The 18641-nt window shown below is 55.7% G+C and overlaps 2 protein-coding genes across 4 annotated transcripts; one reads left to right on the top strand and one right to left on the bottom strand.

Annotated features, from left to right (window-relative positions):
* The first annotated feature begins 6564 nt into the window (after window positions 1–6564).
* Window positions 6565–10064, top strand: LOC123383682 (paraneoplastic antigen-like protein 6B). 2 transcript variants are annotated; one of them, XM_045051673.1, is made up of 2 exons: window positions 6565–6861; window positions 7226–10064. In XM_045051673.1, exon 2 carries the CDS (start codon window positions 7299–7301, stop codon window positions 8691–8693), a length of 1395 nt encoding a protein of 464 aa, XP_044907608.1. In that variant the 5' UTR covers window positions 6565–6861; window positions 7226–7298; the 3' UTR covers window positions 8694–10064. The 2 variants fall into 2 exon arrangements, with proteins under 2 accessions (XP_044907608.1, XP_044907607.1); XM_045051672.1 differs by having other exon boundaries at window positions 7145–10064.
* A 4972-nt stretch (window positions 10065–15036) lies between these two features.
* On the bottom strand, window positions 15037–18462 carry LOC123383681 (paraneoplastic antigen-like protein 6B). 2 transcript variants are annotated; one of them, XM_045051670.1, is made up of 2 exons: window positions 18240–18462; window positions 15037–17956 (listed from the first exon to the last, which is right to left on the bottom strand). In XM_045051670.1, the coding sequence occupies exon 2, from the start codon at window positions 17800–17802 to the stop codon at window positions 16408–16410; it is 1395 nt and encodes a 464-aa protein (XP_044907605.1). In that variant the 5' UTR covers window positions 17803–17956; window positions 18240–18462; the 3' UTR covers window positions 15037–16407. The 2 variants fall into 2 exon arrangements, with proteins under 2 accessions (XP_044907605.1, XP_044907606.1); XM_045051671.1 differs by having other exon boundaries at window positions 15037–17875.
* Between the last annotated feature and the right edge of the window lie 179 nt (window positions 18463–18641).

Genomic DNA, 18641 nt, shown 5'->3' with positions numbered 1-18641 from the left:
GATTCTCACAGCCTCCCAGTGAGACAGGCAGATGACTCCGATTGACAGATGAGGAAATAGGGGTTCTCCAGGGAAGTGTGACTTTCCCAGGCAAACACAAGGGAACCCAGGTGTCTTAGTTTATCTCAGGCCACTGTAAGGAAATACCACAGACTGGGCAGCTTAAACAACAGACCTTGATTTTCTCATAGTTCTGGAGGCTGGAAGTCTGAGATCAGGGTGCCAATGTGGTTGGTTTCTGCTGAGAGCTCTCTTCCCAACCTGTAGGTGGCTTCCATCTCTTTGTGTGCTCACAGGACCTCTTCTTTGTGCATTTGGAGATGGGGGAGAGGGGAGAAAGAGAGACAGTGTGAGAGAGAGAGAGACAGAGAGAGACAGAGACAGAGACAGACAGAGCACTACCTGGCATCTCTTCTCAGAAGGACACTACTCCTTATCGGATCAGGGCCTTATGATCTCATTTAACTTTAATTGCCTCCTTATAGGCCTTATCTCCCAATACAGTCATTGGGATTTAGGGCCCTGGCATACAAACATACGTACATACATTCATGCAAACACTGGGGAGACAAAATTCAGTCCATAGCACCAGGTGCTCTGTAACAGAGCCTTAAAGAACATGGTTCATTTTATTACTGCTGCCTCTACTCAAAGTGTACACAGTTTGATGCATTTTGAAAATTGCATCCACTCAGTGACTGACCCAGCCCTTTGTCAAGCTACAGACCATTTCTGTCTTCCCAGGAGGTACCTCTGACTGCCTCGCCAGTTGCTCCTGCCTCCCTGGAGGCAACCGCCCTCAGAATGTCCTGTGCCGCAGATCCTTTTTGCCTCCTCTTGCATTCTGTATCAGTGGAATCATACGGCGTCACACTCTGGCGTCTAACCTCTCTCACTTGGCATATTGTCTGTGAGACACACCTATGGGGTTGTGAGGGTCAGGGGCCCACTGGTTTTTACTGCTGTGTGGGATCGCCACAGGGTAGGGATTCACAGCAAGCCCCTTATCCCTTCTCCTGCTGATGGGCATTTGGGTTGGCTCCAGTGTGGGGCTATTATGATGAAAGCTGATGGGAACATTGTTGAGTGAGTCTCCTTCTTTATGTTCCATTCTCCTAGGTAAATAAGTAGGAGAGCCAGGGCTGGGTCTCAAGGTAGCTGGATGATTTGTTGAAAATGACTGCATGCAGATATTTAAAGCTGTTCTGACAATTCACACGCCTATCACCAATTCTCAACATGAGAACCATCCTAACCCCGACCCAAGGCAGAGAGAGGCTGGCAACCACTCAAGGCTGACCACACCCCGAGTCCCACATTTGCATCCCCCAGAGGGACTTCCATGAGTTACAGAGTGTGCCGTAGGCAACCGGGTCTGTGAAGGACCGAAGGAGGACATGCTGACACTTATCCAGCCCAGCAGTACCCTGAGTCGGGGAAGCATGAGTGCCACGTTGAGGTGATGCTCCAATGCGCCGTGTGAACCCAAAAGGAGCCACCTGCACTTTCGAGGTTTCAGTGGGCAGGTGGACACAGAGGGGGCTGGCAGCCAGGAAGAAGCTGAGAAAGTACTGTCCCCCATGTAGGAGCAGCCAACAAGGAGATGGCGGGTTCAAAAAGGGAGGAGAGGGCCCGCCTGGCTGCCTAAGAGCCTGTGGAAGGCTTGGGACAGGGCAGGGAGCCCCCAGAGGCTAGGAGCAAGAGCCGGGTGTGTGAGGAGAGGGGGTGGTGGAGGAAGAGGGCTGTTGAGCAGCCAGAGAAGTCTTCGGCTGGCTGGGGCCTGGTCTGAAGCCACAGTTTAGGAAGTGTGGATGGGCACTGCCTGGTAAGAAGGTAGGAGGGAACTTCAGGCTCTCCCTGGAGGAGACAGGAGGGGCCCGTTTGGCTGTGCAGGGCTTGGGCCCTTGGTGTTTGTGGTGCAAAGCAGAGAAGCTCTTCCTGGGTTGTGAGCAGACAACACTCTCACTCAACCTGTGGAAGTTAAGGGACACACCTGAGGTCAAGTGAAGCAGCCAAGTGAAGGGAAGCACCGAGATCTCCCTCTGCTGCCATGCCCATGTTCTATGTGCTCAGCTAGGCTGGCCATCCCTTGGACTTTATTCCCAACAGCTACTACTAGAGGAAGTATCTTATGGGAGCGTCCAGTCACCTAGTGGCCCGGGCCCTCTGTGAGTCTTGATGGAAGCATCTCTGCACCACCCAAAGTGAAGTGTTTCTGTGCTTATTTCTCCACGTGGTTAACATCTACTGGGTGCTGGCTCTGTGCAGGGCCCAGTACTGGAAATCAGGGGGACCAAGCCAAAAGATGGAAGACCCTGGGAGCTGGGCCAAGAAGGTGGCACAATTACAATTCCTTTACCTCTACCAGGGAGCCCAGCTGCCCACAGGGCCTGGGTGGCAGTGGGGGTAGGAGGAAGAGGGAAGAGTGTATATCTACCTGGGTGTCACACAGGCCTCTCAAATGCAAGCATGGCCACAGGAACTCATCCCCACCCCCGTCACCCCACTTCCCAACACCCTCTCTCACAAAAGGTGAGAGGAAAAGAAAGATAACTGTTGGTGTGATTCTCCATGTCAGAGAAGGACCCTCCCATCCTCTGAGCCCACACACAAGTGAAAAATCTGGGACCCTGCTTGAGCCCTCCCTGTGCCTTCTCCCTCCCTAGAGACTGTATCTTCCCCCTTTCTCTTTAAACCCTCTGCCTGAAGAGACCGAGCCCATCACCGTCTGGTCTGGCCGACTGCAGAAAACCCTGTCTGCTCCAGGCTTACCTCCCTGCTGCCCAGTTAACCACACAGCAGGTCTGATCCTTGCCACCCTCTCACTTCAAACCCATCGGGGCCCTCCACAGCCCTCAGGGTAAAGGTCCCAGGCCCGTGGCAGATGGCAGCAGGCTGACATATTCAGGTGCTTGCTCAAAACAAGGCACTGAGGGCCTCCTCTGAGCCAGGCTCTGGGATGAGACCCTGGGATGAGAAACATGGGCAAGGCCCCTTCTCCTGGGGAGCTTGCCATCTGGGGAGGGAGACCCTGATGCCCCAAAGCAGAGACCCAAATCTCTGCTTTCTATCTATCATATGATGACATATAAATCAATGCTGCTAAATATGAATGGAGAGTATTCCAGGTTCCACTTTTGTTGTGGGTGGCTGGGCAGAGGAGGCCTCTGGGAGGAGAAGGCATTTCTGCTGAGACTTGAATGAGGAAGAGGAGGAAGAGGAGGCCACCACCACAGGAAGTTCTTGGGGTGGGTTGTCCCACACAGAAGCGGCGGGAAGGCAGAGGCCACAGACGGGAAAGAGCTGGGTATGGTGCTCTGGGGCCAGCTGATAAGGCCAACGAATCAGGAGTTTGGTGAGAGGTGCTGGGGGTGGGTGGTATGAGAAGAAGAAGACCATAAGAGGAGGCCAGCTCCCGGGGGGTGGGGGTGGGGCAAAGGGGGCTTTTGGCCAGGGAAGGGACTTTGGAGTTTCCTTAGTCTAAAGAGATGGGGAGCCACAGGGAGGACTTGTCACTGGGGAGGAGCATGGTCTGGTGCTGTTGCAGAGAGTTTGCCCTGGCTTCCCTGTGGGTGGGAGTGAAGTAGAAAGAGAGGCCAGAGTGGAGGCTGGGAGAGCAGGAGACCATGGAGACGTGGAGAGGGCCAGCAGTCATCGATTAAAGTGGATAAAATCCCACATTGGGTTAGATTGGGCGTAAGGAACAAAGGAGAGGGGAGAAAGAATCCTGGCATCTTTGCTGGAGCAACCAGGTGGAAGGTGGAGCCCTTGGGGGAATCCCGGGGAAGAAGCAAGTGTGTCGAGGAGGATGAAATGCTCCTGTTTGGACATCTTCATCCTGCAGTTCCCATGGGGCATCCAAGCGTGCAGTTTGATGAGGACATGAGGAGCTCAGGGAAGGGGGTCCCACCCAGAGACAAAACATTTGGAGCCATCAGCGGGCAGATGGTCCCTCGGATGAGAGGACTTTGGGCGAGAATGGCGTTGGAGGCACCAAAGGTCCTGGGGCTGAGGCTGGGAGGCCACCTCCACCGCACTGAACTCAAGCAAAGGAGAAGGAGGAGGGAGTTCCAACGATGGGCAGGCAGGGAGGGAGGAGATTAGCCCAAAGGTGGGGGCTTACAGAAGCTGAGAAAGGAAAAGGTTGTGAGAAGGAAGGAGGGTCAACTGTGCTGAGAGGTGGAGCAAAATGAGGGCTGAAAGGTGACAAAGGAAAAGTAGTCAAGGCATCACAGTCCAGCCCTAGCGGGGGGAGGGAGTAATGGGCACCCCAAGGTAGAGCCAGACAGTCCTGGACTTGGAGTCAGCAGGTATGGAAGGAAGGAGAGTAGGAAGAGACGAGGCTGAAAACAGAGGGAAGGAATTGACAGTCGGTCTGCAGGCCAGCTGGCTGGCTGGGGACACGGGACCCATGTATGTTCCCACGGGAGCACCCTCTCTGAGGAAGGACCCCAGATAAATCATGGCAGAAACCAAGAAAGAGGACAATGTGGGGTGCGAGCCATGGCAGGGCTAACACCAAGGTTTGGTGGACAGAAATTCTCACTGTGGGTGTTTAGAGCAGCAGTTCACCTGTATTAGGAGAGGCTGTCTTGGCCCTCAGTGGGGAGAAGGGGAGGGGGTCCACACACGAGGCCGACTGGGAAAGCTGGTTTGTGACAGAACACTCGTGCTTCTTCATTTACCCAGCATTTACCACCTGAGAGACAGGAAAGTCGGGAGAGTAAGACCATATGGGCCAGTCAAGCTCCCACTATGAGACCAACTCCAATGTGGCCTGTTTCTGGGCGATGGGTGAGTGTAGAAAAAAAATGAGAGTGCCTTTGCCCTTGATGCTAGGAACTTTCTCCCAGTAACAGGCCAATGAGGCTTCTCAGCAGTGGGGAGGATATGAGCAAAGGAGATTCACAGAAGAGGAACTGGGAATGGCCAACACACTTGTGCAAGGATGCCCAACCTCACTGCCGACCAGGGAAATGCAAGGCACACAGTAATGAGGTAGCACTTCTCCCCATGGGAGTGGGCAAGTGGTCAAGGCTGGACAAGACCAAAGGCTGCTCAGGCTGTGGGGGCACACAGGACCACACCTATGCTGCCGGTGGGAGTGAACACAGGTTCAGCCACTCATGGGAGATAACAGATTAGCAACACCTGGCCATAGCTTTGATGGGCACAGCCCAAGTCCCGGAAAAACCACTTCTTGGCGTACGTTCCAGAGCCTGTCAGGCCGACAGCGGCTAAGACAGGCATGCGTGGGGTGCTGGTGGCAGCAGTGTCTGTAACAAAGACTGGGAACAGTGTGAACGCCCATCCACAGGGTCATAGACAAATAAACCAGGGCTGTGATTCAACAAGGAGCATGAGTGAGCTGGACACTCAGGAAAACCTTGACCAGTATAGCTTGAGTGTGAAAGGCAAGTCACAGAAGAGGATGTCTGGCCAGATGCCAGGCAGGCAAGGAAAGAGAAGCCAACAACACCGGGAGGTGTGACCCCAAGGGAACCTGTCTGCCATCTGACCAGTGGAGAGGCTGTCCACATGGCCCCAGACTCCCATGACAGGATGGGTGCAAGGTGGCGAGACCCAGAGGGGCTGGCACTCCATTTTGAGTTGTGGCAGCACTGCCTTGGTACAGTGACTAGCCTAGGTAGCAAAGGAAAGGGGAAGGATCTGTAGAAGAAGACTGACTCGGGGCCAGACAGAGGTCTCTGGGGAGGCACAACACCCATGCTGCCCTCAGGGGCCAAGAGAGCAGATGTCTCAGAGCTCATTAGGCTGGCGAGAGCACAGGGGGGCAGGGGACACATCCAGCGCTTCACGCCCAGCCCACTGGCTCTCCTGTACACACCCTCAGGTAGAGACCCCCAGTTCTGTCCCTCCACTGAGGCCCAGAGAAGGGGCAAGGACTTGCCCAAGGACACATGGTAAGATACAGGCCCAAGGGGTTGAGCTCTAAGTAGCAGAAGCCCGTTCTTGGGATTGGGACATGAAGTGAGCAAAACAGGAAAGTCCTTGACACCCTCCTTGGGGCAGGGCCCTGGCACTGGGGCAGCGACGCATCTTGGCCCGTCGTGTGCCCACAGCGGCCACGGCCCCCGCGCGAGTACGGGGACTGCTGACCCCCGGTTGCGGTGGTGTGTGCGAGCGCTCATGTGCGCAGGTGGCATCTATTCCACGTAGTAGCACCCGGACGAAGTGCTTCTCGCCTAGCTGGGACAGGACCCGTTCTGGGTGGAGGGGAGGAGGGGCGGAAACAGGTGAAGGAGCCCCAGAACGCGCCCCCATCCCGCGCTCCACCCATGCCAGAATGCAGCGCTGGCGGGCGCATCTCGGGCCTGCCCAGCGGCTCTCTGGTGGGCACCCGGGGATATGGACCCCTCGCCAGGCTGACGCCCCGAGAGCATGTTCCGGGAGGGGCGGGAGGTGGGCAGGGTTGGGTCTAGGATGGGGGCACTGGCTCTCGGGTCCCCAGGATCCCCACCTGTGCCAGCGCCCCCTCGGGGGCGGGGGAAGGAGCAGGTGACGTCACGCGCAGTCCCGGGGTGCCCGCGGCGGTGGCCACAGCCTGGCCGCGTGACCCGCGCGCGCCAATGGCCCGGCGGTCTCCGGGGCGACGCGGAGGGTCCGCGCTCCGCCGCCACTGCGCCCCCGCCCCGAGTCCGCACTGCAGAGAGTGGTGGCGAGCAGGCGCCGGCGCGCTAGCCCACGTGCCGCGCTGAGAGAGGGACAGGGAGAGGAAGAAGGAGAGGGAGTGAGAGGCAGCCAGGAAAAGAGGGGCGCACGACCCCGCTGCCGCTCGGCGCAGCCCCTGCGCCCCACCTGCTGGGACCTCGACGAGGAAGGACCCCGACCCAGAGGAGGGTAGGTGCCAGAACCGGGGAGGGTGCGCTCAGCCCTCCGGGAGACCCGCCCGCCTGCCGCCTGCCCTCCGCCCGCCCCAGTAGGACTGCGGCAGCCCGCGGGGGCGAGAGGGACGCGGTGGGGAGGGGGCCGTGGCCCCGGCGGGCGGGTGGAAGGCGGGGCAGGGGTCTAGCCTGGGCTGCAAAGGCACCGCCCCGGGGGAGGAGGGTCACCTGGGGGGTGGGCGCGGCGGGGCGGAGGGGGGGGGCGCTTAACTTCGCTCTCACCTCGTTTGTATTCACAGGCTGTGGAGACCTGGGCGGTTCTCTCTGAGTCCTAGGCTCCCTCACTAATTCACCCCCCCCGCCCCCTCCACCCTGCCCAGTGTCACCCTGGTCCGCGCCGGGAACCGTTTCCTACGGCTGATATTAACCCCGCGCCGGCGGAAATTGCACGCGATGGCGGTGACGATGCTGCGGGACTGGTGCAGGTGGATGGGCATCAGCGCTCGAAGGGGTCTGCTCATTCTGGGCATCCCGGAGGACTGTGATGAAGCCGAACTCCAAGAGTCTCTGGAGGCCGCCCTGTGGCCCATGGGTCACTTCACCGTGCTGGGCAAAGTGTTTCGAGAGGAGGATAATGCCACTGCAGCCCTGGTCGAGCTTGACCGGGAAGTTAACTATGCTTTGGTCCCCAGGGAAATCCCGGGCACCGGGGGTCCCTGGAACGTAGTCTTTGTGCCCCGTTGCTCAGGCGAGGAGTTTCTCAGTCGCGTGTTCCACTTCCTGGAGCAACAGGGGCAGACGGTGGAGAGTGTGGCTGGGGCCCTGGGGCTGGGACTGCGCCGGGTGTGCTGGCTCAGATCGGTCAGTCAGGCAGTCCAGCCCTGGGTGGAGACCATGCGGTACCAGCGCCTGGGCGTGTTTTCTGGGAGGGATCAGCCCGCCCTGGGGGAGGAGTCCTTTGAGGCCTGGCTAGACCACACCACAGACATGCTACATGTATGGCAGGGGGTCTCAGAAAGGGAGAAGAGGAGGCGGCTGATGGAAGGCCTTCGAGGGACGGCCCTGCAGCTCGTGCACGGGCTCCTGGCAGAGAACCCTGCCAGGACGGCTCAGGACTGCCTGGCGGCCCTGATCCAGGTGTTTGGAGACAACGAGTCGCAGGCAACCATCCGGGTGAAGTGTTTGACAGCTCAGCAAGAGTCAGGCGAGCGGCTCTCTGCTTTCGTGTTGCGGCTGGAAGTTTTGCTGCAGAAAGCCATTGAGAAGGGGGCCCTGGCCAGAGCCTCAGCTGACCATGTACGCCTGAGGCAGGTGCTCGCCAGGGCCAACCTTATTGAGCCGCTGGATGAAGCGCTGAGGAAGTTGAGAATGGTTGGGAGGTCTCCAAGTTTCCTAGAGATGCTGGGGCTTGTTCGGGAGTCTGAGGCCTGGGAGGCCAGTCTAGCCAGGAACGAGAGAGCCCAGGCAGAGGAAGGGGCTGGTGCCCGGGCCAATGCCCAGGCTGATGCCAGAGTCGGTGCTAAGGCGGAGGATGACAAGGTGGAGGAGAAGGAGCAGGAAGAGCGGGAGTCTGAGGGGGAGGACAGTGACGATCATGACGCTGTCCTTGCGGGCCTAGGTCAGGCAAGACCCTCAGAGGCCCCTGGGGGCCCTACCCCTGCCCAGATGGGCAGCGCTTCCAGGGAAGGCCCGGGAGGTCCTGGCTGTGAGCCAGAGGGCCTCGCCCAGGCAGGAGACCAGGAGACTGGGGAGCCCCTGGAGGAGGGGCTCAAGCCCATCCCAGAGGAGTTGGGAAATGAGGACGGGGCTGGGGAGATGAGCCCCGCCAAGTCCTCCTCGGGCAGATAGGCTCAGAAGGCCCAGAGGCCCCCTCTCCTCTCAGACAGCAGAGCTCTGGAGGCAGGGGGAGGCCACTCCAGGGAAGCAGCCTCACCCCACATGTGGAGCAGGGCCAAGGGAAGGACCCACCCAGCCCAAGCCAAACCCCCGGGCACTCCACCACCCCCACGGGGACCTGATCACCACCATCAGCCCTTCCAACGGACCAGGATGACCATACTTGATGCAGAATGGGGCAGGGAGAGGTGCCCCCTCCCATGGCAGCTCCACCCCAGCCCCAGCCCCAGCCCCAGCCCGAAACCCTGCCAGTCCAGGCAGCCAGCCTGGGAAGCACCCCTGAGTGGCTGGCCCTAGCCTAGGTGAGGGGCACCTGAAAATGTCTGCCACCCACACTGGCCTGGGAGATGTTAGGAGCCGTCTCAAGGGTGCCGGCCCCTTGGGCCGCCCAAGAGGGGGACCCTCATTCACTGACCCCTGGAGCACGTCGCTCCATGCTCTGGGAAGCCCACTTGTGTCTCTGTAGGCCCCTTAGTGACCCCCGTGTCAAGTGGCACCACCCCTCCCCCGCTCCCACTACACGCACACTAGTTACCATTCTCATGCAGAGCCCTGAGGTGTGCAGGAGCCCGCGGCCGGTGTCCTGGCCTAACGCAGCAGCCACCTCTCAGCCCGGGTGTGTGGCACGAGCTTCAGTGCGAGCCCAGGCTCTGCTTGCTGTCGTCTGGTGTCGTGAGCTCAGCCTCTGCTTCCTCGGTGTAGATTTAGGCCAACTGCTGCTTGTTCTTGTGGAGATGTATGTGTGTTCTTATCTGAGCAGCCACCCCCACCCCACCCCAGAGACCTCTCGAGCCCAGTCCCAGGAGATGGCGGGAAGGACAGAAGAGAGCATGGCTGGTGCTCACCCCGTGACCTCAGGAAGAAGGAACTGGACCAAGGACAGAGGTGGCCTGTGGGAGTCTCCACGGAAACCGTGCTCTGATGTGCCACTCTCTTGTTACTTGTGACTCAGTTTCTTCGGCTTGTCCCAGTGCCCCGTGCTGCGTTTTCCAGCATCCTGTGACTGTCCTGTGCAGGCCATAGGGCAGGACCAGGCCCCAGCATGTCGGCCAGAGTGGAGAGTGCCCTGGAGTGAGGGGCCATGGCCAGCATCCGCATCCATCATCCTGGCCAAGGGCCGATCGTGGGGCCCTCAGGAAGGGAGACTATGGCAGGAGGGCCACGGTGTTGGGGGAAACAGAGGCACCTCATTTGGGACCCCAAGAGGAGGGGGTCCGTGACCTATGGGCTGTAGTGGCCGTCAGACGTTCCTCTCTGTGTTGTCATTCCCTCTCTTCAATGGTTTCAGTAAATGTTTCTCTTCAATAAATTTCATTGAATGTTTCAGCCGAGTCTTGCCTCTGCTGTGGGCAATTGAGGGAAGGGTCTACTGGGGTTGGGAGAGGGAGCCAGAGAAAAGATTCTTGTTCAGCACCCATGGGAGGCTTCTCCAGTGACAGGGTAGGGTAGGCACTTTGACAGGAAAAATAGAATGTGTTGAGGGCCATTGTTCTATTTTATAGGTGAATTATAAAGTTTTGGGGTTCCACTGGTCCTCATCTTGGGTTGGTCCTGTCACCTTTGATTTTTGAAATGTGTGAGGGTTTTCATAGTTTTCTCCTTTACTAGGGGGAAGTGTACACTGGCATCCAGCTGCTGGGATTGAATATTGTTTCAGGTGCGTGATGCATGGAGTGGGGCCATGCAACAAAGAACTGTCTTGTCCCAAAGGGTTATAACATCCTTGGTGAGAAAGCCAAATTAGACTGATGGGGTTTTAATTTTTTTTTTTTATTTTCAGTTTTTGTTTCAATTCTAGTTAATTAACATACAGTGTTATGTTTGTTTCAGGTGTACAGTATAGTGATTCAACACTTCCATACATCACCCGATGCTCATCAGAAGGGCCCTCCTTAGTCCCCATCATCTATTTGACTCATCACCAACCCACCTCCCCTCTGGTAACCATCAGTTTGTTCTCTATAAATAAGAGTTTGTTTCTTGGTTTCTCATGGAATACTACTCGGCAATCAAAAAGAACGCAATCTTGCCATTTGCAGCAATGTGGATGGAACTAGAATGGATTATGCTAATCAAAATAAATCAGGCAGAGAAAGACAAAAGTCATAGGATTTATCTCATATGTGGAGTTTAAGAAACACAACAGATGAACATAGGGGAAGGGAAGGAAAATAAGATAAGACCAGGGTGGCAACAATGGTATGGTACTGGGGTATGTTCAGGGTTGCATCCAAGATAGGCTGTGTGACTGGAACTTAGCACAAGCTGTGGCTGGCTGAAGCACCTAGAAACCTCAGGGAGTCCCAGGAATAATTAGGTTCAACTTTGAAGGGAGGGGAATGGACATCCGGTAGTACCTGAGGCTCCAGAATCTGTGGAAGGGCTGCATGGCTCAGGGCATCCACAGGCTCAGAGAGTTCATGTGTGTAATCCCAGAACCAAACAGTCACGGAATGGCCTGGTCATGATGTTGGGTGCCCATACGAGGAGCTGCATGCTGGAGTCTGTGGTGAGGGGCTATCCCATGCATTTGTGATCAGTAACCATAAGAGACTATTAAGTACAGAGAACAAACCCAAGGCTGATGAAGGGTAGGTGGATGGGGTTTGGGCTAAATGGGTGATGGTCATTAAGGAGGGCACTTGCTGGGATGAGTACTTGGTGTTATATGGAAGTGATGAATCACTGGGTTCTACTCCTGAAACCAAAACTACACGGTATATTAACTAACATGAATTTAAATAAATAAAATTTAAAAAAGAGTCTGCTTCTCGATTTCTCTATCTCTTATTTTTCCCCTTTGTTCATTTTGTTTCTTAAATTCTATATATGTATGAAATTATATGGTGTTTGTCTTTTCTGACAGACTTATTTCACTTAAAATAATACTCTCTAGCTAGAACCATGTTGTTGCAAATGGCAAGATTTCATCCTTTTTATGGTTGAATATTATTCCAGGATGTATGGATGTGCATGTGTGTGTGTGTGTGTGTGTGTGTGTGTGCGTGTGTGTGTGCATGTGTGTATATGAGAAGCTTCGTAGCTGGTGTGAGGGAGACAAGAGAGAGGAGGGTTATTGTGTAGGATGACTTTCACTATCAGTAATGGAATCACTGCTACCTATTTACTCAGTGGAACCTTTTCCTGCTTGGGGGCCACTGTATATGCTTGCACGGATGTTGACTACAGTACAGCATTAATAAACTCTGGTCATATGCTGTATTTAATGTAACTGGCAATAAGGCAGCAAAGGAAAGGGTCTCTATCTGCAGGCAGCCTGACCTAGAAGGAAGCAAAGCATTCCTAAGCTTACCCTTGTGTGCAAAAGCAAAGGACTGTCCATAGATGCTTTGAAGTGATTAAAAAAAAAAAAAAAACACTAGTACCAGGTGTGGGCACCTTCCAACGTTCTGAAAAATCACTGATTTCTGCCAAACCCTGTGGCCCACCCCAATCCCACAATCCCACAGCGAGAGAGAGAGAGAGAGAGAGAGAGAGGTTATGGCTGATTTATGATCGTTTGGCGTTCGGTGTCACATACTAGTATTGCCAGACATAGCTCATTTATCAAGTTAAAATTTATTAGAAATTTTATTAGAAATTTATTAGAAATGTTTGCTTGTCTGGTGGAACGCCTGAAGAACGAATTACTTGCAATCCAGTTTTGATACACACACACACACACACACACACACACACACACACACTACAATCACATCTTCTTAGACTGATAGGGTTTTTAAACAAACAAAAAAACCCATATTGGTTTTAATTTCAGTATCTAAGTGTGACAATCTCATTATGGAACAAAAATTAAAAAGTTACTAAGCGACAGAAAATCTCTAGCTCTAGACCTGTGTGGTATCTTATATACAGCAGGAATGTCTGAAACATGGAAATACTGTGGTGGCCTTCCAAGAATTTCCTCCTGCTGCACAAGGCACGAAGGATGTGGAACCCACCCTGTCCTACCCTTCATCCCTAGGGCATCCATGCCCTAGACCATGACAAGCCCTAGACAGCTCTAGACCACGATACATCAAACTATCTAAGTAGTTTGCAGAGAGAGTGATATTTGTGCCCCCCTCCCCCAAAACCTGTAAGCCAATGGTGCGCTCTCTCTCTCTCTCTCTCTCTCTCTCTCTCTCTCGCTGTGGGATTGTGGGATTGGGGTGGGCCACAGGGTTTGGCAGAAATCAGTGATTTTTCAGAACGTTGGAAGGTGCCCACACCTGGTACTAGTGTTTTTTTTTTTTTAATCACTTCAAAGCATCTATGGACAGTCCTTTGCTTTTGCACACAAGGGTAAGCTTAGGAATGCTTTGCTTCCTTCTAGGTCAGGCTGCCTGCAGATAGAGACCCTTTCCTTTGCTGCCTTATTGCCAGTTACATTAAATACAGCATATGACCAGAGTTTATTAATGCTGTACTGTAGTCAACATCCGTGCAAGCATATACAGTGGCCCCCAAGCAGGAAAAGGTTCCACTGAGTAAATAGGTAGCAGTGATTCCATTACTGATAGTGAAAGTCATCCTACACAATAACCCTCCTCTCTCTTGTCTCCCTCACACCAGCTACGAAGCTTCTCATATACACACATGCACACACACACGCACACACACACACACACACACACACACACATGCACATCCATACATCCTGGAATAATATTCAACCATAAAAAGGATGAAATCTTGCCATTTGCAACAACATGGTTCTAGCTAGAGAGTATTATTTTAAGTGAAATAAGTCTGTCAGAAAAGACAAACACCATATAATTTCATACATATATAGAATTTAAGAAACAAAATGAACAAAGGGGAAAAATAAGAGATAGAGAAATCGAGAAGCAGACTCTTTTTTAAATTTTATTTATTTAAATTCATGTTAGTTAATATACCGTGTAGTTTTGGTTTCAGGAGTAGAACCCAGTGATTCATCACTTCCATATAACACCAAGTACTCATCCCAGCAAGTGCCCTCCTTAATGACCATCACCCATTTAGCCCAAACCCCATCCACCTACCCTTCATCAGCCTTGGGTTTGTTCTCTGTACTTAATAGTCTCTTATGGTTACTGATCACAAATGCATGGGATAGCCCCTCACCACAGACTCCAGCATGCAGCTCCTCGTATGGGCACCCAACATCATGACCAGGCCATTCCGTGACTGTTTGGTTCTGGGATTACACACATGAACTCTCTGAGCCTGTGGATGCCCTGAGCCATGCAGCCCTTCCACAGATTCTGGAGCCTCAGGTACTACCGGATGTCCATTCCCCTCCCTTCAAAGTTGAACCTAATTATTCCTGGGACTCCCTGAGGTTTCTAGGTGCTTCAGCCAGCCACAGCTTGTGCTAAGTTCCAGTCACACAGCCTATCTTGGATGCAACCCTGAACATACCCCAGTACCATACCATTGTTGCCACCCTGGTCTTATCTTATTTTCCTTCCCTTCCCCTATGTTCATCTGTTGTGTTTCTTAAACTCCACATATGAGATAAATCCTATGACTTTTGTCTTTCTCTGCCTGATTTATTTTGATTAGCATAATCCATTCTAGTTCCATCCACATTGCTGCAAATGGCAAGATTGCGTTCTTTTTGATTGCCGAGTAGTATTCCATGAGAAACCAAGAAACAAACTCTTATTTATAGAGAACAAACTGATGGTTACCAGAGGGGAGGTGGGTTGGTGATGAGTCAAATAGATGATGGGGACTAAGGAGGGCCCTTCTGATGAGCATCGGGTGATGTATGGAAGTGTTGAATCACTATACTGTACACCTGAAACAAACATAACACTGTATGTTAATTAACTAGAATTGAAACAAAAACTGAAAATAAAAAAAAAAAATTAAAACCCCATCAGTCTAATTTGGCTTTCTCACCAAGGATGTTATAACCCTTTGGGACAAGACAGTTCTTTGTTGCATGGCCCCACTCCATGCATCACGCACCTGAAACAATATTCAATCCCAGCAGCTGGATGCCAGTGTACACTTCCCCCTAGTAAAGGAGAAAACTATGAAAACCCTCACACATTTCAAAAATCAAAGGTGACAGGACCAACCCAAGATGAGGACCAGTGGAACCCCAAAACTTTATAATTCACCTATAAAATAGAACAATGGCCCTCAACACATTCTATTTTTCCTGTCAAAGTGCCTACCCTACCCTGTCACTGGAGAAGCCTCCCATGGGTGCTGAACAAGAATCTTTTCTCTGGCTCCCTCTCCCAACCCCAGTAGACCCTTCCCTCAATTGCCCACAGCAGAGGCAAGACTCGGCTGAAACATTCAATGAAATTTATTGAAGAGAAACATTTACTGAAACCATTGAAGAGAGGGAATGACAACACAGAGAGGAACGTCTGACGGCCACTACAGCCCATAGGTCACGGACCCCCTCCTCTTGGGGTCCCAAATGAGGTGCCTCTGTTTCCCCCAACACCGTGGCCCTCCTGCCATAGTCTCCCTTCCTGAGGGCCCCACGATCGGCCCTTGGCCAGGATGATGGATGCGGATGCTGGCCATGGCCCCTCACTCCAGGGCACTCTCCACTCTGGCCGACATGCTGGGGCCTGGTCCTGCCCTATGGCCTGCACAGGACAGTCACAGGATGCTGGAAAACGCAGCACGGGGCACTGGGACAAGCCGAAGAAACTGAGTCACAAGTAACAAGAGAGTGGCACATCAGAGCACGGTTTCCGTGGAGACTCCCACAGGCCACCTCTGTCCTTGGTCCAGTTCCTTCTTCCTGAGGTCACGGGGTGAGCACCAGCCATGCTCTCTTCTGTCCTTCCCGCCATCTCCTGGGACTGGGCTCGAGAGGTCTCTGGGGTGGGGTGGGGGTGGCTGCTCAGATAAGAACACACATACATCTCCACAAGAACAAGCAGCAGTTGGCCTAAATCTACACCGAGGAAGCAGAGGCTGAGCTCACGACACCAGACGACAGCAAGCAGAGCCTGGGCTCGCACTGAAGCTCGTGCCACACACCCGGGCTGAGAGGTGGCTGCTGCGTTAGGCCAGGACACCGGCCGCGGGCTCCTGCACACCTCAGGGCTCTGCATGAGAATGGTAACTAGTGTGCGTGTAGTGGGAGCGGGGGAGGGGTGGTGCCACTTGACACGGGGGTCACTAAGGGGCCTACAGAGACACAAGTGGGCTTCCCAGAGCATGGAGCGACGTGCTCCAGGGGTCAGTGAATGAGGGTCCCCCTCTTGGGCGGCCCAAGGGGCCGGCACCCTTGAGACGGCTCCTAACATCTCCCAGGCCAGTGTGGGTGGCAGACATTTTCAGGTGCCCCTCACCTAGGCTAGGGCCAGCCACTCAGGGGTGCTTCCCAGGCTGGCTGCCTGGACTGGCAGGGTTTCGGGCTGGGGCTGGGGCTGGGGCTGGGGTGGAGCTGCCATGGGAGGGGGCACCTCTCCCTGCCCCATTCTGCATCAAGTATGGTCATCCTGGTCCGTTGGAAGGGCTGATGGTGGTGATCAGGTCCCCGTGGGGGTGGTGGAGTGCCCGGGGGTTTGGCTTGGGCTGGGTGGGTCCTTCCCTTGGCCCTGCTCCACATGTGGGGTGAGGCTGCTTCCCTGGAGTGGCCTCCCCCTGCCTCCAGAGCTCTGCTGTCTGAGAGGAGAGGGGGCCTCTGGGCCTTCTGAGCCTATCTGCCCGAGGAGGACTTGGCGGGGCTCATCTCCCCAGCCCCGTCCTCATTTCCCAACTCCTCTGGGATGGGCTTGAGCCCCTCCTCCAGGGGCTCCCCAGTCTCCTGGTCTCCTGCCTGGGCGAGGCCCTCTGGCTCACAGCCAGGACCTCCCGGGCCTTCCCTGGAAGCGCTGCCCATCTGGGCAGGGGTAGGGCCCCCAGGGGCCTCTGAGGGTCTTGCCTGACCTAGGCCCGCAAGGACAGCGTCATGATCGTCACTGTCCTCCCCCTCAGACTCCCGCTCTTCCTGCTCCTTCTCCTCCACCTTGTCATCCTCCGCCTTAGCACCGACTCTGGCATCAGCCTGGGCATTGGCCCGGGCACCAGCCCCTTCCTCTGCCTGGGCTCTCTCGTTCCTGGCTAGACTGGCCTCCCAGGCCTCAGACTCCCGAACAAGCCCCAGCATCTCTAGGAAACTTGGAGACCTCCCAACCATTCTCAACTTCCTCAGCGCTTCATCCAGCGGCTCAATAAGGTTGGCCCTGGCGAGCACCTGCCTCAGGCGTACATGGTCAGCTGAGGCTCTGGCCAGGGCCCCCTTCTCAATGGCTTTCTGCAGCAAAACTTCCAGCCGCAACACGAAAGCAGAGAGCCGCTCGCCTGACTCTTGCTGAGCTGTCAAACACTTCACCCGGATGGTTGCCTGCGACTCGTTGTCTCCAAACACCTGGATCAGGGCCGCCAGGCAGTCCTGAGCCGTCCTGGCAGGGTTCTCTGCCAGGAGCCCGTGCACGAGCTGCAGGGCCGTCCCTCGAAGGCCTTCCATCAGCCGCCTCCTCTTCTCCCTTTCTGAGACCCCCTGCCATACATGTAGCATGTCTGTGGTGTGGTCTAGCCAGGCCTCAAAGGACTCCTCCCCCAGGGCGGGCTGATCCCTCCCAGAAAACACGCCCAGGCGCTGGTACCGCATGGTCTCCACCCAGGGCTGGACTGCCTGACTGACCGATCTGAGCCAGCACACCCGGCGCAGTCCCAGCCCCAGGGCCCCAGCCACACTCTCCACCGTCTGCCCCTGTTGCTCCAGGAAGTGGAACACGCGACTGAGAAACTCCTCGCCTGAGCAACGGGGCACAAAGACTACGTTCCAGGGACCCCCGGTGCCCGGGATTTCCCTGGGGACCAAAGCATAGTTAACTTCCCGGTCAAGCTCGACCAGGGCTGCAGTGGCATTATCCTCCTCTCGAAACACTTTGCCCAGCACGGTGAAGTGACCCATGGGCCACAGGGCGGCCTCCAGAGACTCTTGGAGTTCGGCTTCATCACAGTCCTCCGGGATGCCCAGAATGAGCAGACCCCTTCGAGCGCTGATGCCCATCCACCTGCACCAGTCCCGCAGCATCGTCACCGCCATCGCGTGCAATTTCCGCCGGCGCGGGGTTAATATCAGCCGTAGGAAACGGTTCCCGGCGCGGACCAGGGTGACACTGGGCAGGGTGGAGGGGGCGGGGGGGGTGAATTAGTGAGGGAGCCTAGGACTCAGAGAGAACCGCCCAGGTCTCCACAGCCTGTGAATACAAACGAGGTGAGAGCGAAGTTAAGCGCCCCCCCCCTCCGCCCCGCCGCGCCCACCCCCCAGGTGACCCTCCTCCCCCGGGGCGGTGCCTTTGCAGCCCAGGCTAGACCCCTGCCCCGCCTTCCACCCGCCCGCCGGGGCCACGGCCCCCTCCCCACCGCGTCCCTCTCGCCCCCGCGGGCTGCCGCAGTCCTACTGGGGCGGGCGGAGGGCAGGCGGCAGGCGGGCGGGTCTCCCGGAGGGCTGAGCGCACCCTCCCCGGTTCTGGCACCTACCCTCCTCTGGGTCGGGGTCCTTCCTCGTCGAGGTCCCAGCAGGTGGGGCGCAGGGGCTGCGCCGAGCGGCAGCGGGGTCGTGCGCCCCTCTTTTCCTGGCTGCCTCTCACTCCCTCTCCTTCTTCCTCTCCCTGTCCCTCTCTCAGCGCGGCACGTGGGCTAGCGCGCCGGCGCCTGCTCGCCACCACTCTCTGCAGTGCGGACTCGGGGCGGGGGCGCAGTGGCGGCGGCGCGCGGACCCTCCGCGTCGCCCCGGAGACCGCGGGGCCATTGGCGCGCGCGGGTCACGCGGCCAGGCTGTGGCCACCGCCGCGGGCACCCCGGGACTGCGCGTGACGTCACCTGCTCCTTCCCCCGCCCCCGAGGGGGCGCTGGCACAGGTGGGGATCCTGGGGACCCGAG

This window comes from Felis catus, assembly GCF_018350175.1.
Source record: "Felis catus isolate Fca126 chromosome X unlocalized genomic scaffold, F.catus_Fca126_mat1.0 chrX_random_Un_scaffold_70, whole genome shotgun sequence".
In the NCBI taxonomy this organism is placed as follows: Eukaryota; Metazoa; Chordata; class Mammalia; order Carnivora; family Felidae; genus Felis; species Felis catus.
Note: the sequence above shows the minus strand (reverse complement) of the source record. Positions and strands in the feature narration are given on the sequence as shown.

Bases quoted from the DNA above. Each gene is read 5' to 3' on its own strand.
- LOC123383682 (XM_045051673.1), top strand. From the start codon at position 7,299: ATGGCGGTGACGATGCTGCGGGACTGGTGCAGGTGGATGGGCATCAGC.
- LOC123383681 (XM_045051670.1), bottom strand. From the start codon at position 17,802: ATGGCGGTGACGATGCTGCGGGACTGGTGCAGGTGGATGGGCATCAGC.